This window comes from Mytilus edulis, chromosome 14, assembly GCF_963676685.1.
Source record: "Mytilus edulis chromosome 14, xbMytEdul2.2, whole genome shotgun sequence".
Taxonomy (NCBI): Eukaryota; Metazoa; Mollusca; class Bivalvia; order Mytilida; family Mytilidae; genus Mytilus; species Mytilus edulis.
In genome coordinates, this window is record NC_092357.1 from 37,042,248 (window position 1) to 37,069,349 (window position 27,102).

The 27,102-nt window shown below is 31.8% G+C and overlaps 2 protein-coding genes across 2 annotated transcripts; one reads left to right on the top strand and one right to left on the bottom strand.

Moving 5' to 3' along the window:
* The first annotated feature begins 88 nt into the window (after window positions 1-88).
* On the top strand, window positions 89-9,978 carry LOC139502735 (vacuolar protein-sorting-associated protein 25-like). Its single transcript, XM_071292299.1, has 6 exons — window positions 89-186; window positions 3,314-3,459; window positions 4,697-4,750; window positions 6,307-6,398; window positions 7,753-7,828; window positions 9,787-9,978. Exons 1-6 carry the CDS (start codon window positions 146-148, stop codon window positions 9,897-9,899), a joined length of 522 nt encoding a protein of 173 aa, XP_071148400.1. The 5' UTR covers window positions 89-145; the 3' UTR covers window positions 9,900-9,978.
* Window positions 9,979-19,414: 9,436 nt separating this feature from the next.
* Window positions 19,415-20,586, bottom strand: LOC139504174 (cyclic GMP-AMP synthase-like receptor). Its single transcript, XM_071294237.1, has one exon. The coding sequence runs from the start codon at window positions 20,516-20,518 to the stop codon at window positions 19,415-19,417; it is 1,104 nt and encodes a 367-aa protein (XP_071150338.1). The 5' UTR covers window positions 20,519-20,586.
* Window positions 20,587-27,102: the final 6,516 nt, after the last annotated feature.

The window sequence follows — 27,102 nt, forward strand, 5'->3', positions numbered from 1 at the left end:
TACTTATAGCAATATAAAACAAGATATATATTTAAATCATTGCTAAAAAAACAAAGAAAGTTTAAACATCTTGTGTTTTATGTATTTGAAATGTTTTGATTAAATATCATGGATTTTTTTTAGGGATATAAGGAACGCACTAAAAATGGAATGGCCCTGGCAGTACAATTTCCCACCTTTCTTCACGTAATAATACACTTGTAACTTTATGAACTTACTTAAATTTTTGTTGCACTCTTGTTTGATGATTCGAAATCAATATAAAAAAAGGGACGAACGATACCAGAGGGACAGGACATATAAAAAAGAAAATGTGGTATGATTGCCATTGAGACAACTATCCATAAAAGACCAAAATGACACAGACATAAACAACTATAGGTAACCGTACGGCCTTCACCAATGAGCAAAGCCCATACCGCATAGTCAGCTATAAAAGGCCCAGATAAGACAATGTAAAACAATTCAAATGAGAAAACTAACGGTCTTATTTATGTTAAAAAAAATGAACGAAAAACAAACATGTAACACATAAACAAACGACAACCAATGAATAACAGGCTCCTGACTTGGGACAGGCACATACATAAATAATGTGGTGGGGTTAAACATGTCAGCGGGATCCCAACCCTCCCCTAACCTGGGACAGTGGTATAACAGTACAACATAAGAACGAACTATAAAAATCGTCAAAATCATAAATCGAAAAATAAACTGACAATGCATGGCTAAAAATGAAAAAGACAAATGAACATACAATAGTCCACATGACACAACATATAAAACTAAACATCTAAAGAATAAGCAACATGAACCCCTTCCAAAACCTGGGGGTGGTCTCAGGTACCCCAGAAGGTTAAGCATATCCTGCTCCACATGTGGCACCCGTCATATTTATATTTACAATTATATTTATAAATGTAGTAGGTCTATTTTTTTCAAATGATGTTTGTGATTCACTAAAAAATTAAATGCTTGTAAATTCATCGGAGTGTAAAAGCGTTGACCAAAGTACATTCCGTGCTTCATTCTTAAAATGTGTGCACGGTCAACACTTTTACAACCCTATGAATACACTAAAAGAAACTTGTATTCAATACTTATAATTATTTTATTTCGCTATAATTCATTTGTAATTATGAACAATATGAAAAACAGGATAACAATCAAAATCAAGATTTTCTTTTATTTACCTGTGCACTTAATCATGTTAATTGCTGTAAACTTGTGTCATCATGAACATGATGAATGGTTTTTTTTGTTTTTTTTTATTATTATCAACATGATCAAGATTTACAACAAATACAACACGTAATATTATAAACAATACATTTGAATATATATATTTATTTATGACAATAAACATTGTAAATTCATTTTATATTTATATGAAAAGAAGCAGTGTTTTCCCGAGGGCCATTTAGCATCATGGTAATCAGTTAGGGATATATATAACTCTATAGGGTTATTACAGGAAAATAACATACATTTGTTATTGCGGACAAAAACATTAAAGAACTGTTATAACATATGTATGTTACATGTTTCAAAGGGACAATATACATCATTAGTTTAGTTAAAATGTATAAAAGTTCTATTGATATTACTTTTTTTCTATATGTATACTTAACTATTTAAAGAAATAACATGATAACAGACAGGCATGGGGTAATCGTAATCAGTAATCGTAATCAGCTGTAATCGATTACATTTTGCAGTGTAATCCTATGTAATCAGTAATCATGCCATTTCTGATTACAAGTATTAATCGTAATGTAATCGATTACATTGCCAAAAACAGGTTATTAACAGTTCATAATTTGCCAATTTTGCATAGTACACCTATATGTTATTACAGAAAAAATATGCCTGTAATTAACTAAAGGGTGTTATCACAGCTTCTCTATATCACTTGAAAGCATTTGCTCAGACATACATCATGCTTAATTACAATGTAGTTTAATTTATTGTAAGAAATAATGACCAGAGCATGTAATGAGGTTCTGCGCAAGTTTCTCAGTATTTCCCAAGTGTCTTATATAATAAGTTACATTCCTTTAATTATTTAATAACTGAGCCTTGTTATCACAGCTAAGTTTATCCCTTAATAGCCTAGACTCACTGATTTACCATGGCTCATCAAAAATGTATTTAAAATTTAATTAAAAAATTAGTTATCAAGACTATGCATTTAGTTTCTGCGAAAAGTCTCAAGAGTTCCCTAGAACCCACTATAAATGAAATAATTTTACAAATAACAAACATATGTTATTACAGATTTAGAAAATTTAAGGTGAAAGTATCTGTAATAACACACACAAGTTATTTCCTGGAATAACCCTATAGAGTTATATCTCTGACTGATCAACATGTCCTTCTTCACTCTATCAATAGGAGAATTCCATACAAAATAATAAAAAATGTCATTATTTTTTCGGAATACACTGTTTGAAGGATTATATAGGCAAAGAAATAATAAGGTGGTTTAAAATAGGTAAAACAAGAGTTTTTATCACAATTATTCTACCTATCACTGTAAGGTTTGACCATCATGACCATTGTTTTATTACGTTCTTAATCTGTATAATTTTATCATTATAGTTGATGTTGACAATACTGTCTAAGTCCACATAAAAATTTATCCCAAGTTGTTTAAAAGTTGTCTCCCCCATGAAAGGTTAATTAACGTTAACATCAGGACATACATGACATAAAATTACCTTGTTATACTTTTTACTTCTAAACCAAATTACTTGTGTTTTCTCAAAATTTATATTTAAACCAGATACTTTTGCAAACTAGTCAAATTCAGATAAGGATTCATATAAAGACTGTATTCATTAACATCATGAATGTTAATTTCCATGAGAAACATGAGAAACCTCCTGTTAATCAACAAAATTCACTAGAAACATGAGAAACTGCTCGTTAATCACCAGATTTCACTAAAAAATGAGAAAGCTCCTGTTAATCACCAGATTTCACTAGAAAACCTTCTGGAAATCAACAAAAATCACTAGAAAATCAGAAACATCCTATTAATCACCAGAAATTACTAGAAACCTCTTCAACTTTTGTTGAAATGAATATAACTAAGTCTAACAAAAATTATAGAGGTGCTGCCATAGAGAAATTGTAGGTCAAAAAGATATAAGTAGATGTGGTATGTGACAGCTCTCCATCCAAGTCACAATTTGTAAAAGTAAACCATTATCAAGGACTAAAGGTCAAAATATGACCTTCAACACAGATCATTGGTTCATACAGAAACATGAATCTGTTATATTTCATAAATTTATTCTCTTCATTACAGGATTCAGCCTAATTCTGATACAAGAAAGAAACAATTGGAAGCTTGGTGTTCACTGATTCTCAACTACCACAAACAGAAAAAATCCTACAGCATAGATGTGACCGAGATACTCAACTCTCAACTTTGTCATAACAAAGAAATAGACAGTATCCTTTTGTGGTGTCAAATAATTTTACATTAGTTTACAGTGGCGGATCCAGAACTTTTGATAAGGGGGGCCTGCTGACTGACTTAAGGGGGTTCACGGGTCTAAATCATTTATATAGGATTTGTCTATATTTTTCTATAAATAAACTTTATCTTATGGTTAATAGAAAAATAAAATAAAAAAGTGGGGTCACCGTTCATTTGCGCTCACAATCTGCCTTTGAAAGAAGCATACATTTTTGTAAAGGTGGGTTTTTTCTGTTGAAGTAATAGGAGAAATAAAGGTAATATCGAAATTAAAAAAAAAGAAATTTATAACAGAAATCGCTCAAATTTTACAATAATTTAGTTTAAGTACAGCTTATATGGAAATTATATTAAAAAATATAGGTCACCGATGAGTTAAAAAAGATATTTCAATTTTAAAGCCAAAAAATGGCATTTTTCCACCAAAGGGAGATAATTTGGAACTTTTTCAATGATCTATACATTTTAAAAGTCATCTGGGGCCAACACAAAGTGATTGTTTTGAATGATTTTTGTACCATATGATATAGTAACAACTACAAAAGGTAACACATTAAATTTGTAATGAAAAACAAATCTTTAATTTTTTTCTGAAATTTTTATACCCTTGAGCCTCCTTAAGGGGGCCTGCTCCAGTCATGCTTCAGTTATTCCTTATATAAACAACCAAATGTTTCCAATGAAAGGTTGATGATGGTGGGGGGTGGGGGGGGGGGGGGGGGGGGGGCTGATCCGCCTATGAAAGGTATTACCATGATTACACATAAGGTGACTTTATTAAAAACTTAGTGGTGAATTTCACAAAAGATACCAGTGTTTGGATGATTCACTATGGGATCTACCAATACACAAAATTCATTAAACATACTGGTCTACTCAAACTGTGAATTTTTAAATTTAATGTTTTAGCCCCTCTCTTCGGTAGTGGGGGCATTAATAGTTACCCTTTTTTGTCTTCATGTCTCAAAATTAGTTTCCTTTGTCTAGCTTTAGTTTGCCTAACCCAAATATTTTGAAACTTATACACAAAGCTTATTATATTACATGTACCACATAAACATGATCATGATAAACTAAATCAAGTTTGAATTTGGGTGGCATCACTTTTACCTTCTTCATTTTATTTACAATGCTTATTACCACAAAACTTACATCAAGTTTGAATTTGTGTGGCGTAAAATTTATTTTGTTGACCTTAACAGTTTTTAGGAAAACTCTCATTAGATGGTTTATATACTGTGTTAGATGAACTTTGTAGAACAGGTTAGTGTATAATAGAAATTGACCTTATGCAAATGAATATCAATTATTCTTTGTATCTATTTTGTGTTAAAAACATTATCTTCGAAAAGTCTGTACCATTTTAAAATTTGAATTGGATCGTTATAAGAACCCTACAATACACAACAAAATCTATCAAAGACTTTTCTTTTATAATCGGTTGTTACAATTTCAATCAATGTATAAATACATGTACATGTATACGTTCACCTGGTTGATTGCTATCGGATGCCTCTCAAAATATGATATCAGATGAATAAAGTCAAGGATCACATGTTCAGTCAGGGGACTTACTTAAATAAGTGATTTTCTAAATCACTGATTTAAGTAACATTATTTCCATAAAGGTTGGAAGTTAGAGTTGTCTTTCTTTAATAATCACCTATTTAAGTAGTACAAATTAATCCCTAGAAGAAGTGATTTAATTTTATTGTAGCTTTAAATATAGAATACTAATGATCCAGGGACTAATTATGTTTCTAAACTTATCAGAACCAACATCTGTGTTGTCTAGGATGACCAGGTCATTTCAGGTGATGACCTTGTACTGAATCTAGGATAATGACATAAAAATCACTTGTTTAAGTATCAGACCTCAATTTCCTTCCCAAAAATCACTTCTCTAAGTATCATTCTTTTAATAATCCCTACTAATTTCAACACCCCCGAACAGTGAGATTTTTATCGCAAACAGTAGAATTTTATTACATAATCTGAAAGATGAAACATTAAACTTCACAGGAAAAATACTCCCACTGCTGGGAAAAATCTTTTAAGAAAGTATCAGTTCATTATGTAAAGCCATTATTATAGCATTTTTTAAACTAAAATAGAATTTTCAGCTAAATGATAGCATCAAAGGCAGAAACCTTTCTACTTAAAAGAAGCAAAAAGTTTTTTTTTTTTAATTTTACTAATTAAAAGATATTATTTAAACCTATGTGTTTAAAATTTGGAAAAAAATACAAAATTCCAATTTGTGACAAAACCACGATTTTGCTACTCAAATAAGTGATTTAAAAATCACCTATTTCAGTAAGTCCCCTGACTGATGTTTACTGCTATTCCTTCAAGATACTGACTTAATCATTTGCTGATGATTACCTGCTGAAGAAAAAGAAACTAAAGACATTTTAATTTATATTCACAGTCATGATAGTAAAGCTGGAAATATGAAAATATTTTTTATAGAAAAGATAATGTGGTATATGTTTGTCAATGAGACAACTATTCACAAGAGACAAAACAACACAGAAATTAACAACTATAGATCACTGTAAAGCCTTCAACAATGAGCAAATTCCATACTGCATAGTCAACTTATTTACTTTATTTTCATATTTTATTGTATTTCTCCAAAAGTTTGTTCACCTGATAGTGTTGGTAAAAAAAAAATGATTATGCAAACTATTTTAAACATGGTAAAGTCTTGCTTCATAATTTATTTATATAGAGTATCGTAGTTCCAAACAGAATTAAATGTTTCACATGCTGAATAGTCTTCTGAAAATAACAACTGTTATTTTAATTGATTATAGGGCACTTAGAATGGAAAGATCCCAAGACAAAGAAACAATGTTTGGTTATGTGGAGAACTCCTGAGGAATGGGGAAATTTAATATATTCATGGGTAAGATTTAGTATAATTTTATCTTTGAGAGGATCCCCAGCAATATAATTAAGTTATTTAAGGAATGACTGTAATATTTTTTCTGTCTATGAAGAAATAACATAAAAAATGTGCGTAGCGGGTTATTTAACAGTGTGTACCACATTTTTTATGTTATTTCGAATAGACAGAAAAAATATTACAGTCATTTCCTATAATTTAATTCTAAATACCATAAAAAAACATAAAAAACCATGAAAAAACGTTGATGACGTCACGGCCACATGACTAAATAATGTCTATGGGCTGATAACAAAATAACGTCAGCCAATTAAAAGACGCGTTACATCCAAAATTAAAATTTTTGCCCTTTAAAGATTAGAACTAAGGAGGATAAAAGTAGTTCAAAGTTAAAACTAAATCAGTTAGGAACTCATTTCACAAAAAATCTTACATGAAAAAATATCTTAGTCATGTCAATCAATATTGTCATAAGATTTTAAAAAATATATGTTTTTTTCCTCTCAGGTGCTGCAGGATTAATCATTTTATATTATTTTTATAAATATGCGAAAACCAGACTTATTTTTCCAGGTTTTTATACTTTCCAGTATTTTAAATCATGATCTTGTAAAAAAGAAATGTGCATTTGAACATGTTAAAGTAGTTTTAATTCATTTTTTTAACAGTGATTAAACAATTAATACATTGAAATATTCATGATATTAGAGACAGAGATATTTTAACATGTTTAAAAATATTCACATAAACATTTAATTTACCAAGATCAAGATTTATAATATGAGATGGTACTCTTATTTCCTGTAAAATGGATACTTTTATATGTTATTTAGCCCTGTCATATCAATTGTATGCGGTCTGAAACTTAAGAAAGCGAACATCTGAAGGACGCCTCCGGGGGGGGGGGGGGAATTTCTCACTGCATTGTAGACCTGTTGGTGACCTTCTGCTGCTGTCTGCTCTATGGTCGGGTTGTTGTCTCTTTGACACATTCCCCATTTCCATTCTCAATTTTATCTGTCAAAATTTCATGTGTGAAATTTTGTCTCATTTATCTCAGGAACTATAGATCAGACCTTCCTGAATTTTTTTTAAAATGCTTCATGTGAAATTTCCAGACAGTGTGATGCATTTTTACATGACCCATCAACTTCTTGCTTACTGAAAAAAAATGTTCTTTATTACACATAATTATCATATTATTATGAATAATATTTTGCCACATATTTCTCAGAAATTGTGATATAGATCACCATGAAATTGTGTATAAACATTAATGTCAGCATGCTACAATGCTAGAAAAATAAGTCAAAATAAAATTAAAAAAAAATGAGTCAATTCTACTGTCTTTCAGATAATATCAAAGTACATGACTAATACTGTATGTACTTTTTATGAGTTAACAAATGGAGAGGAATCAGAAGGAACAGGTTAGTGATATACTATGATGAGGGTCTGGATATGGGGGGGGGTCTGTTATTCGGTAAACATTTTTTCACCCCTTTTTTCTCTAATCTTCAAAAATTTAACCCCTTTTTTCTCTAATCTTCAAAATATTAACCCCTTTTTTCTCTAATCTTCATTTTTTTTGCCCATTATTCTCTAATCTTCATTTTTAAGGGCATTATTCTTTAATCATTTAACCCCATCCAAACCCTCATGATCAATTTTGATCCCTTCTTTCCATTTCTAAATGTATTATCTCCCTTTGCTCTTGACCAAATTTTTCTCTCTGTAAGAAAGTTGATTAAATATAGATTTCACAAATAATTGTCAATCAGTAAAATCTATAAATAGTTCAGTGGAAGACTTAACATGCTTATTTCCCATTTACATTCTAAAATTTTATAAACATTACTAAGGTTGTTTCTGTTTATTATTAAAATAAAAGAAGAGAATAATTGAGGATACAAATGCCCCTGCTCAAGCTTGCTTATCATATGTGAAATTACTTTTGGGATGGACAGATGGTCAAGGGTAACACTTTATGCCCCTTTTGCCTAGAAACGGGGGCATAAAAAGTTCATTTGCTAATAATTTTACATTTTAAGCTCATCTAGGCATGGCCAAAACAGCTATCATGAACTTTTTGCATTTCTTGTGACTTATTGTCTATAAACTTCCACAAAAATCTTCTACCTTGAAATTTTCCCATTAAAGGTCTGTGGTTCTCTCTGGGCACGCTGACGTCCTCCACCAATAATAACTGTCTGCCTCAAAATAGAACAATAGCGTTTAAAGTGGCATTAAACACCAATCAATCGATCAATCTACCCTGAAACTACAGGGCCAATTAGAGCCAATTTTGATCACAATTATCTTTGCAGTATCTAATATGGGATGATTCTGCCTGCCAACCAACATTGCTGCCAACACTAAGAATACAAGTCAGGAGCAAATACTAGTTATTACATGTGCTTTTTCTTCAAAGTGTTAAAAATAGAGAAAATCTTCAAGGGCAAATATGTTCCCAATGTTTAGATATACCTAGCTACTGTGTATTTAGAACATAATTGTCAGACGATTTGTTTTTAATGTTACTTTAAAAAATAATAATTTTGGGGCTATTTTCTTTAAACTATGATTAATAGGGAACAACTTTAAACAGCAAAATTGATCAGCAAGACTAGATCAACAAAGAACTTTTTTAAGAAGTCAATATTGACAAAAGTAGTCAATTGACTCATTGTAGTAGTTATATTCCTTGAATGAAAATCTTCACCAATATTATTTTTTAGCTATGATCTTGACAGAAAAATGCATACATATATACAAAAAATTACTGCCAATAAACAACACAGTGGAAATAATCAGTCAACTCCTTTGTCAATTTTATATTTTTGGTAAAGCTAAAGGCATGCAAGTAGATAGATAAACCTTATTTAAAAAAATAAGTATCTGACATGTTAATCTATTTTTTGCCCCTGCAATAGCAGAGAGGCATTAAAGTTTATCAGTTTCCATCTGCACCTATGTACATTCCAAATTGGTTGCTGTTCTCTAACTTTTGATTGCCTCATACAAGTGTTATGAAGCTAAATGCCTATTACGACAAAACTTAAATCAAGTTCCAATTTTGGTGTTGTCACTTAAATCGTTTTGGAGTTATGCTGCTTTATGAAGTTATATAGAAGTAAGGGCATCATCTGCCTCCCATGGACACGTTGTCCATTTATTTTCAACAACAGTTAAATACAACAAGGTTGCAACTAAGCTTATGCACTCACTGTGCTTCTCTAAATTTTAATTCAAAGTGTCTTCCTTCATGTTCAAGTTTTATTAAAAAAAAAGAATTTTAATTTTATGTTATTGTTATGAAAAAAACATTCAGTACATCATTTATCAAAGAACTAACATATATTTTTTCAATTGTATATTTTTGTTTCAGAATTTCATGGTCTTGAGAAGTGGTTATTATTACGAGCTATAAAGACTTTAGAGGCGCAGAGAAAAGCAGAAATAATGATGTTTGACGATAGTGAAGGTGTCAAGTTCTTTTAGTGCAATCTGTGATATACATGTAGTCGTTTTTATATAATTTGTATAGTAATTGTTGTACTATTAAAATATCTATCATATACATTTTCTATATATAGAAAAAAGAGTGTCATGCTGTTAACTTTGAGAAATCTGTAGGTGGCCTTTTGTCTAGCTCTGTTCTGCATTTAAAGTTGGGCTATCTTGCAGACCCTACCAAGATTCCAAATTCAAAATATAAGATTTTATTAACCAATCATGGACCCTCAATGGACATATACTATATATGACAAGCAATATTATAAGAAATCTTCAATTGCACAGTATTGAGCAATAAATTTGTAAGATCTTGGACCACATTTGTTTATTGTCAAAAACCTATATTATGTCAAAATTTTGATGGTAAGTATTGACTTTGGGGGTTATTGCTCAATTTGTTTTTATACGACCCCAAAATTTTTTTGTCATCTGCGTTGTCGTCGTCTGAAGACACATTGGTTTCCGGATAATAACTTTAGTTTAAGTGAATAGATCTTCATGAAATTTTTTCAGAAGGTTTAATACCACAAAAGAAAAGTTGGGATGGATTTTGGGGATGATGGTCCCAACCGATTATGAATTAGGGGCCCAAAGGGGCCCAAAACAAGCATTTTTCTAGTTTCAGGATAATAACTTGTGTAGAAGTATTTCAATTGCTCTGAAATCTTATCGCAATGTTCAAAACCACAAGTAGAAGGTTTGGATTCATTTTAGGGGTTATTGGGCCAAAGTTTAGGAATTAAGGGCAAAAAAGGGGTCAAAACAAGCATTTTTCTAGTTTCAAGACAATAACTTATGTGTAATTGTATGGATCTCTCTGAAATTGTACTACAAGGTTCAATACTGCAATGGAAAGCATGAGATTGAGTGTAAGGGTTATTGCTCCAAGGGGGTTTCAAAAAGTTAGGGGGGGGGGGGATTTTTTGTTTACGATTTTTGAAGGGCTCCCTTTTTTTTCAAAATTTTTCAAATTTCGAATTTTGAAAAGTTTAAAGAAGAAATCTTCAATTGCACGGTATTGTGCAATAGATTTGTTAGATCTTTGACCACACTAATTTTGTGACAAAAACCTATATTATGTCAAAAATTTGATCACAATCCAAATTCAGACAGAATCGAGCTTGAATATTGTGACCAAATTTGCCCCAACTGTTCAGGTTTCAACCACTGGGGTCGTATAAAGCTGAGCCCTGCGGAGCACCTGGTTGGAATTAGGGGCAAAAGGGTCAAAAAGGGGGTTAAACTAGGTTTTTCTGGTCAATGGACAATTAAGACAATTTAAAAGTGTACATTTACATACAATGTTGGGTATGTTCTAATTAACCTCCTGATTTAACTACTTGTAAATTGTGTATAAAGAAATGTCAGGTTTTGGACTAATTGCAAAAAAACGGGTCGGTAGAATTTTTTTTCTCCAAATTCCAAATTTTTGAAAAGTTTGAAGATAAAATCTTTAATTGCACAATATTGCGCAATAGATTTGACATTTGTTTTGTGTCAGAAACTCATATTATGTCAAAAATTTGATCAAAATCCAAATTCAGAGCTGTATCAACTTGAATGTTTTGCCCATACTTGCCCTAACTCTTCAGGGTTCTATCTCTGTGGTCGTATAAAGCTGCGCCCTGTGGAGCACCTAGTTTATTTTGGGTCCTTTTATCAAATTGGTCTACATTTTGGTCCAAAGGGTCCAAAATTAAACTTAATTTGATTTTAACAAAAATTGAATTCTTGGGGTTCATTGATATGCTGAATCTAAACATGTACATGTATTAATATTTTATTATGGACCCAGTTTTCAAGTCGGTCCAAATTGGGGACATATCAGAAGGCGGGAGCACGAGAGATCGGTTTTTAATTAGATTGATAAGAGGTATCTAGTAGTAAACTTTGTAAAGAAAGTAATTCATTTTTTCCGTATTTTAAATACTTTTAAATGGACTTCGATTTTTTGCCAGGAAACAACACATTCATCCTGTGAAACTCCACTATTCTGGGGTTTGCCAAAATTGGACAGAAGCTTGTTTATGACCACAAGATAATATCCAGAAGTAAATTTTGTGAAAAAATAATCCATTTTTCCCGTATTTTACTTTTAAATGAACTTTGATTTTCTACCAGGAAACAACACATTCACTCTGTAGTAAAAGTTTTTAAAACTTTCATAAATTTCTTAAACTATCATGGGTTTGTACCAAACTTGAACAGAAGCTTTTTTACGATCATAAAATAGTATCCAGAAGTAAATTTTGTTAAAAAATAAATCCATTTTTCCGTATTTCACTTTTAAATGAACTTAGATTTTCTGCCAGGAAATAACACATTCACTCGGTGGTTAAAGTTTTTAATAACTTTCTTACACTATTTTGAATTTGTACCAAACTTTGACAGAAGTTGGTTTCTGATCAAAAGCTAGTATCTAGAAGGAAATTTTGTATCTGTGTGTCTGTATTTTACTTATAAATGAACTTAGTTTTTCTTTCAGTGAACATTACATAAAGTCTGCAGTTAAAGTTTTTAAAACATTTATTAGATTCATAAACTATCCTGGATTTTTAGCAAACTTGGACAGAAGCTTTTTACAAACAAAAGATAGTATCAAGAGAATTATTGATTTTTAATCATTTTTGTTGAGCCTGCAATTAACAACAAAAATAGGCGAGTCACAGTGTTCCGCGGAACCCTTACGAATTTTACTGATATTGTCCCATGTTCGATTGTGATATTTTTCATTTGTGTAAATAAGCATGGCGAATGATGCATGCATAGTAGAAAACGCATAGTCTGTCGAGGCATCCGGTCTCGATCCTTACCTTCCACAAATTATGACAGACGTTAGTAACGGAATGTTTTGATAATTCATTCGAACGTAATTTTTGGTCGATCAATTATACATTGACATATACTTCAACAACAAAAAACAGGAAGGAAATATCTCCATATATAGAGACTATATTAAGTTTACACTTCCCTGACTGAAAATAAAACAGATGAAAAGATAAAGAAGTCTACACAAATCCACACAATACCCAGAAACGGGATGAATTATCGATTTTTTTGTATGCAATATAAGTGGGAGGTTTAGCTAGCCATATAACCAGGTTCAACAATTTTAATAAAAAAAATGTCCTGTACAAAGTCAGGAATATGGCATTTGTTATCAAGTAGACCGTTTCTATGCATGTTTGTTGGCGTTTGTTTTTATAGTACATGTAGTTCACTTTTTCTGCTGTTCCGTTGTTTTCCCATTGTAGATGATGTGTTTCCCTCTGTTTTGGTTTTTGACATGTATTTGTCTTCACTCAATCGATTTTTGCATATTGAAAGCGGAATACTACTTTTGCCTGTATTGAAGTACTCTACGGTAAGCTTTCAACTATAAAAATAACAGAGACGTTATATAAAGGGTCTAAATGGGGTATGATGAGCGTGTTCTTATTTTTGTTTTCGTCAGTTGTTTATATTTCTTCACGCTTTGTTTTAATACTCAAGCATTCTGCATTCTAAATATGAAGAACCCGATTACTCTCTATTCTTTAATTCTTGATTCATCTTTTGTATTATTTTTTTTTTTGCCAAATATTCTTTTTTTCGTAAACCCCATTGATTACCCCACATTTTTTGGCATATTTTTAGACCCTTGGGTTTTATGCAGTTTCTTCCTTAACTGTTGATCTCAAACATAACTGATGAAATATTCTACAAACTCGTGTTATGCCTGAGCAAATTTGATACCACAAATGTATGTGGTGCCAAATTAAATGGGCATCTGTAACTTCCAGATTTTTTGCACGTTTTTCCTTCATTTTAATAAAAAAAAAAAATGAATTCGAAGAACTCCTTCTTGTTCTGCCATTTTAATGACAATACCGAGAAGTTACCGCTCGGAGTAACACTGCAACTGTACATATATTAACAATATGTGTAATGTTGTCAGTTTTTCTAGTCAGTCGGATGTTAGCTTCGAATAATCTGTGCAAAAGAGGAAGGTCAAATAGCTGCTATGTCGTACAGCTAAAAGAAAATCAAGGATCGTAGTGAGCAATCTTTCCCTAGTCGTCTGACTGGTTTTGGTGACGTAACTGTTTCCCGGAGTTGGTTCTTCTGTGCTTAGGAACCTCATAAATATCTGTAAATGTCGCCATGTCCGGTCCTTTTGCCTGTCCAAAGTCAGGAGCCAGTCATTCGAGGTTGTCGCTGTTTTGCTATATACCATACTTTAGAGATAACTAGTGAATTTGAAACTTTGCGGACGTCCATCGGTAGTTTTACTGTCGCAAATTTACCTATCGACGCTTAGCATAAAAATGTAATAAGAGGTTTCTAGGTGCAAAGTGTGATTTTTTTGGCTTCTTATTTGAGAAATTACATGTCTTTTTATTCCCGTATCAAAATGTCGGCTTTCTTAGTTACAGTCAGAGAATGTTGTTACGCTTATTTTTATCCAATTAGAACCTTTGATGCAATTCAATTGCGGTTTGTTTACTCGTTTTTTGTTTTGTTTTACATTTTGTCTTGTCTATACCTCGTATTGCTCGCAATTAGATATAAGTTTTTCTCGGTCGTATGGTGACATATATTTGCCAACAACTACGCTATTTGGTTTTTTGGACAGTTGTCTCATTGGCAATTATTTCACATCTCCCTATTATATATCGAATAACAATGACTAGTAAACAACATTTTTCATTAATATTGTTGTAAGCTTTACTCCTGATAAGATACACATAATTTTCCTATTGTATTTTTAAGCAATAAACCAACAATTACATCACTTGGTTCGATGAATAATTGTCTCCTTTGCAATTCTTCCTGTTTTATGTTGAATAACAATGATAACTACACGAACATTTGTATTAATATTTCATTTAACTTTACTCATAACAAGATACAAATAATTTTCCCATTGTTTTTTATACGACTGCAAAATATTTTTTTTGTCGTATATTGGTATCACATCGTCGTTGTCAGCGTCGTCATCAGCGCCATCCGAAGACAGATTATTTCCGGATAATAACTTAAGTATAACTAAAAGGAAATCAATAAAATTTTGACACAATGTTTATAACCACAAAAGGAAGGATTGGATTGGTATTGGGGGTTATGGTCCCAAAGGTTTAGGAATTAGGGGCTCAAAGGGGCCAAAAACAAGCATTTTTCTAGTTTCAGGACAATAAGTTGTGTGTAAGTATTTCAGTTGCACTTAAATTGTACCACAATTTTTAATCCCATAAGTAGAAGGTAGGGATTTATTTTAAGGGTTATGGGGCAGACAGTCTAGGAATAAAGGGCCAAAAAGGGGCCAAAAACCAGCATTTTTCTAGTTTCAGGACAATAACTAGTGTGTAACTGTATGGATCTCTCTGACATTGTACCACAAGGTTCCATGTAACAAAAGGAAGGCTGGGATTGAGTTTTGGTTTAATTTCCTCAAACATGTTGGAATAAGGAGCCAAAAAACGACAACAAGAAGCATTTTTCTACTTTACAGACAATAACTTGTGTTTAAGTGTATGGATCCCTCTGAAATTATACCACAAGGTTTCTTACTACAAAGAAAATGCTTGAATTGAGTTTTGGGGTGAGTGGGCAAAAAAAGGGGCCCAAATAAGCATTTTTATAGTTTCCAGTGAATAACTTGTGTTTAAGTGTATAAATATCTCTGAAATTATACCACAGGTTTCCATACTGCAAAGGGATGATTATCGGAGTTTATGGCTCAAATCATTTAGAAAATAGTGGCAAAAGTATTTTTTCTGTTTAAAGGACAATTTAGATAATTTAAAAGCAGTGTAAGGGAGGTTATCAAATTCCATTTAAGGAATACTGTTATGTATATGTTTGATTACCTCCGTTACACTGCTTGAAAATTATTCTTAAGAAATGATGATTGTCTTGAGATGAGGGGGGGGGGGGGGGACAATTTTTCTCATTTTAGATTTTAGAAATTAAAAAGAACACTTCTACAAATATTTTTTTTGAGGGGATTTATATTCAACAGCATAGTAAATTGCTCAAAAATCCAAAAAAAATAATGGCATTAGACCACATTTATTCTGTGTCAGAAACCTATCTTGTGTCAACTATCTAATCACAATCCAAATTCAGAGATTTATCCAGCTTGAATGTTGGGTCCATATATGCCCCAACTGTTCAGAATTCGACCTCTGCGGTCGTATAAAGCTGCGTCCTGCGGAGCATCTGGTTTCTCCTTTACAGAAATTTATGAGGACAGAACAAATTACAACAAGTTAACGTCAGTTGGTTTGGTGGATAGTTGTCTCATTGGCAATTATTCTATATCTCCCTATTTTATGTTAGATAACAATAACTATTTACACCACTGGGCCGATGCCACTGCTGGTGGACGTTTCGTCCCCGAAGGTATCACCAGCCCAGCACTTCGGTGTTGACATGAATATCAGTTATATTGTCATTCTTTTAAACTTCCTGTAACAAAACTATAAAGGAGTAGGTTCAGTAAGACAGCTTTTTGGCCCCAAAATATAGCAGTTTTACAAAATTGTGAAAAATATAATCTTTAAGCTATTAATTGAAAAGTATAATGCTTCTGCTCCATACATATGGGCTGTTTTTGACAAAACAATGCACTTATATCGGGTACTAGCATAATTTAGTCATGCAAAATTACTGAAATCTTCCTAATTTTAGCATTTTAGTTAAATTTTAGACGGTTTCCGTCTGAAATGAAAGTGGCCGCATTCGTGTTCATTTATAATATTAAAATGTAAGTTGTATTTGAAAATGATACATAATATATATAAAGGTTGAGAATGAACACGGATGCGGCCACTTTCATTTTTGACAAAAACTATCTGAAAAGTGGCGTTTTTTGCATATTTGATAGATTTTTCATATTTAAACTTGAATCAGAGCATTTTTAATGACTAAATCAGTTAAAATCTTTCATATAAACTAATCGAATCAATTGAAATAGACACTTCAGTGGTTAAAGAGTGTCTAAAATCTTTTGTTAGATGAACTTGAAATTTGAGGCCAAAATCGGTCCTTACCGGACCTACTCCTTTTTCGAAAATCTAAGGATGTTTTTATTCCAGGAAAAGATTACCTTAGCCGTGTTTGACACAACTTTTTGAAATTTTGGGTCCTCAATGCTCTCAACTTTGTACTTGATTGTCTTTATAACTATTTTGATCTGAGCCTCACTGATGAGTCTTATGTAGACGAAATGCGCGTCTGGCGTATTAAATTATAATCCCGGTACCTTTGATAAATATAACTACAAGAACATTTTTATTGATATTTTATTAAACTTTATTCAAAAGAATAATTTTCCCATAGTATATTTTTTTTATGAATTTAAGAAATTTATGAGGACAAAAATAAAACACAATTCATGATATCTCTTCATTTACATTTCAAAACTCATAACAATAAAATAACGTCAAATTCAGATGATACTAGTTAATCTCGTTTAGTCACTGGTTAATATAATATGTGCGGTGATCAATCAAAGCAGTATTTTGAAATACTTTATTAGCCCATCAGCATTTATAATTCAAACAAAAATTGACAACTCCATATGAAAAATGATAAGCAGAGAAAAGACGAAACACCACACATAAAACAAAAGCCTAGGCAATATTTACATTTTTAGATAAACTAATCATAGATAACGATTAACACACCAAAAAACCAGAGATGAACTCCGTCATGATGCTCTTGAAATAAATCCGGTGCGTTGTCATCATTGTTATATCACAATAAAATAAAAGAAACGACGATTGTGATAACGACACTTGAGGATGTACTTAGGTGAAATATAATAAATCAAGAAACTAAAATTGACACTGTAAGCCGCAAAAATATTAGTTATGAATCAAAATAAGCGAAAAATATTGAAAAGTTATTGATAGGTCATGCAGCTCCTTTTCGAGATATTTGATCTTTAAAATATGGCGGGAAAAGGCTGACACGGACTTTAACGTTATATTTACATTATAATCATTTGGGTCTTAAATCAAAAGAAAGAAAATCAAGAATCTGCTTAAATTTTGGCAAATGACTTTTTAAGAGCTATTAAATCTTGTATGAAAAAATAAATGGATGTTATGAGGCAAAATATTTTACCTTGTTTTGTATGGAAAAACACCAAGGAGTTCGAACATTTGACACAAATGCCAAAACCTCACCTAAGTACATCCTCATTTGTGAAGTTGGTTGATATTCGGAAAAAGTCTACCAAATTGTGCTGGCGTCAATAAAACTGATCAATGATGTCTTACCGCTATCTCTAGGAACTCCTGGTTTAATGGCATCCTTTTGAGTGGCAACCCTTCATCACATTAATCCTGATAGAAATGTTGTATTAAATGGAAGATATATACTTTATTTAGATCGAGAAACTGCTGGAAATTTCAGATAGATGATGGCATTAACTTTTTGTCATTCTTCCTAAGAAGCTTCTGTATGAAGTCTGTCGCATGTGAAAATAAATAGGTCGAGAAGAACAGTAGCATGATTGGTTCCTATATGAATTGAATTTATCTGTTAAAAAAACACGTTCACAAAACGTAACAGAGAGTCTATAAAGATCAATTTTTGATTTGATTCAGAGTATTATTTAAGAAAATATGTTTTATTCCTTCCTAAAACAAGGCACGTGTATCTATCTTGATAATTCTCTATTAAGATTCAAAGCAAGAACACTTCTTCCAATTTGTTTAAAATGGTATTTACTCGTGTAAAGAGCAGGAAAGTTTGTTTTTACATTATTGTAAAATAAACGAGACGTAAACATGTTAATTGTCATGTACACGAGCATAGTTTTTGAATTCGTTCATTAATTTTTCAGCTGCATGACACAAGATGATAGATCCAGACTGATCAGGTATTCCAGTTTCTTGAAACACATGTCTATTAAAATATGCGTCGCCCATTAATTGGTCAAAAATTGGCGAACAAAAAGCTGCTCCAATATTCAAAGGGGTGGTTATATCAGCTGTTGATTTTAGTTTTTGAAAATAATATCTACTTGATCTAAAGTCATGTAGATGATAGAAACATAAGAAACTTAGGAAATATGTAAATGATAAAGGATAATAAAAAATATCATGGGCTATTAAATCATGCACAGCATCTTCTTGCAATTCTTTTGGAAGTAATGACGACTTCCCGGCAAATTTAAGAGCTTCAATTGTCATAGCTTTCAATACTGTATAAAGTTTTTCATTTTTCATCTGGTACAGCTCCTGATTTTGAATGAACGTATACTCGGATCTGGTCAAATAAATTTTCTCTTCAGTGCATTTTTGCAATGCATAATTCATCACACTTAATGAGGCAAAGTAGTTTTTATGGACATAGAAGAAAGAAGCCAACAACAGCCAGCCTGCTACAGCATCTGAATTTAAGCCTATCAATAAATGACTGAGACCATACTTGTACTTGAAGTAATGATGCTTGTTTTCTGAACTATATACAGTTTTTGAAGAATCTGGAACAAACCAACATGCCTTTTATAAGTTTAAAGCAAATAAACTACCAGATAAACTACTTCTTGAATGATGCAGAAAATTATACAGAAGATGTATTTTCTTAATATTTGGATAGTCACAAAAAGTATGGTTTACTGTTTTGACAATTCTACTTGTTAAAGATTCAGTTAAGTTAGAGTACTGTCTTTGATAATCCCGCAGGGTATCCGAATACGCAAAACAACAAATTCCGTTCTCGTATAATTTATGCAGAATAGTTGTAAACTTTTCTTTGTTAATAACAGAACAGAAAAGGTTCTTAGTAGGAATGAAATAATGGGACAGGATTGAATACCTCACACAGTAAAGCAGTCTTTGTACACATGCATTGAAACAAGGTATGATATTATCTGGTCGCCATAGATTTGGGTCTGTTTCTTCAGAAATCCAAAACATCAATGTTTTCAAGAAATATGAACACAGTAAGTCTTTCAAATCTTCATGTTTTTCTATTATTTCCTTTAGAAAGACTTTTAACATTGCATAACATAATAATTGTACATGACTGAAGGAATAAACAAGGAATTTTTCTGCTATAGAAAATGAAATTCGCCATTCCAGATTTTCATTTATTGATCCTTTGATTCCAATTGGAACGAATAACACTCCATAAGATGTTATTTTAGAAATGATGTCAGATGGTGGCCATGCCGTGCGCGCTCTGATAACCCATGGCTCTGCTTGAAATATCCATCGGTCACATTTGAGGCAAAACGCCAAATCCAAGCGCCCTTGCATATCTGACAAACATGGACCATGAATTTTCCAGGAACCGGTAGGAAGCAATGACAAATAGACTAGTTTATACTGTTCACTTGAGAGCATATATCCCAGATTATTTTTTTCCCACATATTTTTGAAAATTTGATGATGATCTAGAAGACGCAATTGTGTAAAACATGGTTGGCTGTCCTCAGTATTTATGATTAAGGGAACTGTCAGACCGTCACGAACAACTTCTGTTTCTGATTGATATACCTTAAACGTAGGAGTTATACTCATTAAATCTAAATCACTTCCTTTTAAATTAAGTCCTTCTGCTTTACTTCCGCTCTGTATTACTTTCATTTTATCACTGTGTCCCATTTCTATAATGTTCAGATATAACCTCCGAACTCTAATGACCTCCTCAGATCCAATTTTGTGACATAGGTAATTGTAAAAATTTAACGATTCACAATTCTGTGTTGATATTCTTACCATGCCAGTCTACAAAATAAGTAATAACTAATTGTTAAAATTCAATCTTGGATTTAATATGTCTTCTGATTAGCTGTAAGAATTTTGTCTATCATCTAATAGACATAATTTTGTCATATGACCGTACGTCATCAACGGTTTTTTCAAGGTTCCCTCCGTAAAAAAATTAAGAATTAAATTATAAGAAATGGTTGTACTATTTTTTTTCTGTCTATTCGAAATAACCTTGATAGGTAGACACACTTTTAAATTAACCGCAAAGTAGGTGATTTAGAATGCATTACATATTTTATGTAATTTCGTGTGAAAAATATTGCAATCTTTCATTAGATGAAATAACAATAGCTGCTTAATCTATAAATGTTTAAACGTAAAATACGGAGCAGTTCCCTACTTGGGAGGGTTGGGATCCCATGTTTAACCCCGCCACTTTATTTATGTATGTACCTGTATCAAGTCAGGAGCCTGTAAATTCAGTGGTTGTCGTTTGTTTATGTGTTACATATTTGTTTTTCGTTCATTTTTTTACATAAATAAGGCCGTTAGTTTTCTCGTTTGAATTGTTTTACATTGTCTTATCGGGCCCCTTTATAGCTGACTATGCGGTATGGGCTTTGCTCATTATTGAAGGCCGTACGGTGACCTATAGTTGTTAATGTCAGTGTCATTTTGGTCTTTTGTGAATAGTTGTCTCATTGGCAATCATACCACATCTTCTTTTTTATATTGGTTTATTAGGTTAGTGATTAAACAACAAAAATATTTTACACATGAGATTTGTCTAGTATGTACATTACACAACTACACTTTTTTTTTTTACTTAACAGCAATATTGTACATGCTGTTAACATATTTCTTCACTGGAACAGCTATTTCATTGAAGATCACTGTGCAAAAAATACAATTTATTTGTGTTATCAATATAAACCAATTCAATTGCACCATATGCGCATTTCGGCAATTAATGACTTATTATCAATACTCGACGGAGGCGGAATTATTTGAAAATTCAAAACCTAATACAAACAATAAAGAGCTGAACAAACAAAAGGGCCGAAAGTATGGCCGCAATCAGACAAAAAAAATGAGACCTTTGTATTTTCATAAGGTATTTCTTCATTTCAAATAAATCAAAAAAAGTGAAATTAAAAACAAAACCAACGTAATTTAATGCCAGTACTAAACATCCGAAATACAAGCTACTTAGCTGATGATACCCTCAGGAACTAACAATTCTTGTAAATGACGTTACAAATGCGTACAGAATTAACGAACTTTTCAGGGGAAGCACATACCAATAAAGTGGTCTATTAAGTTATAAAGTTAACTTCTTACCTTTGAGTCTTTTTTTTTCCATTGATTGAAAGAAAAAAATCCCGGTAAAGTAGAAGGTGATAAGATTAAAACAACTGAAACCAAAAGATGAAATATTTTAATTCATTTGGCATTGCTGGAAAAACAACCAGGAACAGGGAAAATATTTACACATAACAAGGAAGTAAAAATCATTTTGGTAAACTTGCCTTCTGATAATTATCTCCATTTCCTTGAAACGAAGTAGCTACTTGATAATTATATATTAAATTTTTGGCTAATCTTTCTTTGAAATCTTCACTACTTGTATCTGAATTTAAACAGTATTGGGAAGTTCGTTCATGCTTTCATTTCCTATCATGATTTTCTTGATAAAGGGTTGCTGCTCACAAGAAAGCTATTAAACCAAGAGTTCCAAATGATGAAGTTGAAATCTTCCCTTCGTAAATTTTACGGTCGCCATCACGAGTTGGTTGACCGTTATGGAATAACCGTTTCACAAATGATTTCGGATATGTTCCTTACTACAATCCCCTTCCCTTTCATGAATGCAACCTACCGAATTAGACTATTTACCGGATTTGTTATCACATAAGCAACACGACGAGTGCCATTTGTGGAGCAGGATCTGCTTACCCTTCCGGAGCACCTGATATCACCCCTAGTTTTTGGTGGGGTTCGTGATGGTTGTTCTTTAGTTTTCTATGTTGTGTCATGTGTACTATTGTTTGTCTGTTTGTATTTTTTCATTTTCGATTTATGAGTTTGATTGTCCCTCTGGTATCGTTCGTCCCTCTTTTATGAGCTCTTCGATTATTATTTTTTAAAGATTCAGATTTATCATCGTTTATTCTCCCTAATCACAACGTTATTACGCCACAAATAACTCAAGTTCTAATACAATATTGAATTTCTCAAATCAAATTAGATTTGAGTCACAAATTACCAAGCTGACTGAACAAGATGTATAGACATTGGGAATACGATCACCTTCGGACGACTTTGTACACATTTCAATTTAATGATTTGTATGAATCTGGTCATTGTCGAGTTTGGTAAAGAAGTGATCAACTGTCAAATCAAGGTTAAAAAATACATTGCAGGAACATAAATCATCAAAACGTGTTGATCAGAAAATATTTGTGAAACAGATATACACTTGACAAGTAATACAGTGAAACCTGGCTAAACCGAATCCTGTATAAACCGAAAACCTGTACAAACCAAACATGTTCTAAAGCACCGTCATATCAAATTGTATGCGTTGAAAACCTGATAAAACCGAATATCTGCCAAAACCGATCAAAATTTAAAGTCCCGAAGAGGTTCGGTTTAAACAGGTTTCACTGTAACAATAATACACATATGGTTTCCGATAACACAAAATAACACAAGATAGTTAAGATGAAGACCTAACGATTTTGAAAGTCAAATATGTTATGCATTTATTCTTAAAAAAAAGAAGAAGGCCTAAACAAAACAAAATTATGAAATGAAATCTTTTGATATAACCTACTTTGTCGTATGGGTTTGTTTATTGGTACAGACCTGATGGTGACATAAAGTCAATGACTTATATATTATTTTGCCACTGGTTAAAATATATCTAATTGGCGTCATACCACAACTTCTTTTATATTTTATCAATATTTTCTTAAATATCAGTAAAAAGTACAAGAAAACAGAAAAAAGTTAAACAAAATATTACCTTGTCGACGCACATAATCTTTTAAATCGATTTATTAAACCTGAATATTTGTAAACTACTGTTGACTAAAAATAGGATCCATAAAAGATATATGTACCAAGTTTTAGTTCCTTCAAGGCAAAACGACATGCTTTGTTTGCCAACCAAAAGTAGCTTCTATCTAAGCAATTGCACCTTTGATCAACTCATGTAGTAATCATATTCATGAACTAGTAATCTACCATAATTTATAGTGGCCGTAATTTCACCATGTGCTGATATACATCTTTGACCAATTAGTGATCATACTGACGAAATTGATATTTGCTTCAAATCGCGTTTGACAGTAAAGCCTGACATATCTATAAAAAAAATTGTTTAACGCATAATATTTGTACGCATAATATTTTTAGTTGAAGTTATTTATTTTAGAAGGAGATACTGCTATCTGTAATCTAATAAGTGTGAAATGAAATTATTACTTTCTGAATTGTGCCTGTTCCCTTATAATTCAACCGCTACCATTTATGAAATGATAAAGTTATTCAGAATAAAAACACTTAAACATAGATCTTTATTCGTTAATGCTGTCTGTGTACTGTCCTGTCGTTTGTCCTGCAGTTTCAGGTTTAGTTTTGGTTTAAAATTGTTTAACATAATATCTGTGGTAACATCAATTTACAACTTGGTACATATCTTCATTATGGTATGGACTAAACGTTTCATGCATATTATCTTATTAGCCCAACTTTCGAAGTTAACTTTACTTAAAAACTTGCTTGTGCAAGCATAGCATACAGACACATTTTCGTGTTTCCATTATAAAACGAAATATTTTTTTTTTATCAAATATCAAAAATATCTACAGAAAGCTAAAACAAAATAATTAGTATTAAAATGTAAAATCAAGCTATGATTTTCGGATTCTTACCTTCAAGTTCTGCTTTTCAATTTTCTTATTTACAATTTTTTTCTCTAGTTTTTGTTATCATTCGTGATGATGACATCAAACTTAAGATAACCTATGTCCTTTGTATGGCTATATTTATAGTCTAAAACAACAACGGAACATTTAAAGTAAATAATATCCTTAAAACTGAAACCCAAAATATGGGATTTTTATTTATTTAGCAGTGTATAACAACATTGAAGATAAGGAAAATATCCACAATTTTTTATAAATTTATTTGTAAATTTTTTGTAAATTGCAACCATTTTCGTCCTGATGACTATCTATATCTAATTATTTAATTGCAACAGCATTGTTTTTTGATATGATGGTCATTTGATACTAACAGTTTTAACTAATCTTTTCTTGAACTATTTACTAGGTTATTTGGAAGTTAATTTTTACTATGTGGACTTTTCGAATATAAACTTAAAGTTTCAATTTTACCAGCTTCTGGAATGAGAATAAGGCAAAGAGTAACATTTTACAAAACGATATTCTTCTAAAATACAGCAGTTAATGTTCAAATGTAAAAGACAGGCGAAAGAAACCAAATGTACATTCACAATTAACTTTCGCATTCATGAAAGAAAAGCTAACAATTCCATGGCACAGAATGATAATAATTAAGAGACAAATAACTCCACAAGTTAAAGAACATAGAAAACTTAAGATTGAGACAATTCGACAACTCGCCAACAAAGACCAAATGACCTAGAGGTTAACAGATATTGGTAACTGTACGACCTCAAACAATAAGTAAAACACATATGCATACCGTGTAGTAAGCTCCAAAAAGTCTCTAAATGATAAACGTTAAGCAATTCAAGCAAAAAACTAACGGCACGATTTATGTACAAAACAATACACGAAAACGAAATTTCATATACAGCAAGAAACGACAACCACTGAATTGCAGGATCCTGCAGGCTTGGCACAGAAACGTACAAAATATTATGAGTTTAACATGTTTGCTGTTTGCATATTACACTGTATGAGTAACGTAGATAATTTGGCTTGTTATATTGTGAGTGATATTAATAACACGATTGTCACATGAGGAGGATACCTTACCCTTTCGATGCACTTGCGATCATCTGTAGGTTTTTGGAGGTTCGTGTTCCTAAATTTCTAGTTTTCTATGATGTGATAGCAACTTATTTTTGTCCTTACGTCGTTTTTCCCTTTGTGTCACTCCGTTGCAAGTCTGTTTTCGACTTATGAGTCAGAATGTCCCTTTCATAACCTTCATCTCTCCTTGAGTTCTTCATATGGCAAACTTTGTGAGAGATTTTCCTCTGCAAAAATTGTGATGTTTAGTATGTTGGTTTATCATATTATCTGCGCAAACAATAAACCGGATATTCCTGCATAAAACGCATTGTTATGTGTTATGACTGTTAGGTTTCGTGCATGTAAACATTTAACATTGTTGAAAACTGTTCATGTTTTTATCTCATAGATAGTGGGTATTTTTTGGTTTAAACTCTTTCAGTTTTTTTTAAAGTCTACTGCGATCACACAGTCGACACAATCCACTCGAGTATCAACGTAATTACGCTAAAGATAGCTCCAACTCTAATAAGATATCCTACTAACAAATCATACTTGTGTCACAAAGGAACGGTTTATCATTTTCATAATGTCTGAGAAGGATTGTTTAGACATATAGGAATTAAAAAAAAAAGTAAAATCACAAAAATACTGAACTTATGGGGAAATCAAATCGGAAAGGGCCTTATCACATGGCAAAATTAAATGACAAAACACATCAAAAACGATTGGACAACAACTGTCATATTCCTGACTTGGTACAGGCATTTTCAATTGTAGAAAATGGTGGATTAAACCTGGCTTTATAGCGCTAAACCTCTCACTTTGTACGACTTAACCACTTATATAAGACTTTATTCATGTTATAAATCCGATACGATATGTTTTCAGTAAATAAATTATTATTTATATATTGTATGCATTTCCGTCAAATCAATTTACTTTAAGAGATTTTGATAATGAATACTTAAGGAAAATTGATGCACAGTTTACAATTTATTTTCAAATAGGTGGTGCTAAACATGACATTATAAAAACATAAATCACAAAGGCAATGATCACAAATCAGCTGTATGCTACAAAATTGATAAACAATCACAATGATACACACATTTTATTCTGATAAGAAGAAATAACACAAACACAATAGAGCAAACGCTTTTGAAAGTTAAATATGTTATGCATTTCTTTCAAAATAAAAAAAGAGCCTAAACTTCATAATTCTCGAAAATGAACTCCATTGGTTTGTACGTACTATCTGCATGTGTTTTTCTACAACACACAAGTTTAGATATATCCGCACATTAAATGTATCATAGAAAGATTTATGTTACACCAGTTGATATAAAAACAAGAAAATAGGGTATGATTGCCAATGAGAAAACTCTCCACTCGAGACCATATGACACTGGAACAAACATAGGTCACCGAACGGCTATCAAGAATGACCTAAGTCCATTTAGTGCA

Bases quoted from the DNA above. Each gene is read 5' to 3' on its own strand.
- LOC139502735 (XM_071292299.1), top strand. From the start codon at position 146: ATGGAATGGCCCTGGCAGTACAATTTCCCACCTTTCTTCAC. The intron at 187-3,313 runs GTAATAATACAC...TCTTCATTACAG, and splicing joins AATTTCCCACCTTTCTTCAC to GATTCAGCCTAATTCTGATA. The intron at 4,751-6,306 runs GTTAGTGTATAA...AATTGATTATAG, and splicing joins AGATGAACTTTGTAGAACAG to GGCACTTAGAATGGAAAGAT.
- LOC139504174 (XM_071294237.1), bottom strand. From the start codon at position 20,518: ATGGGACACAGTGATAAAATGAAAGTAATACAGAGCGGAAGTAAAGCA.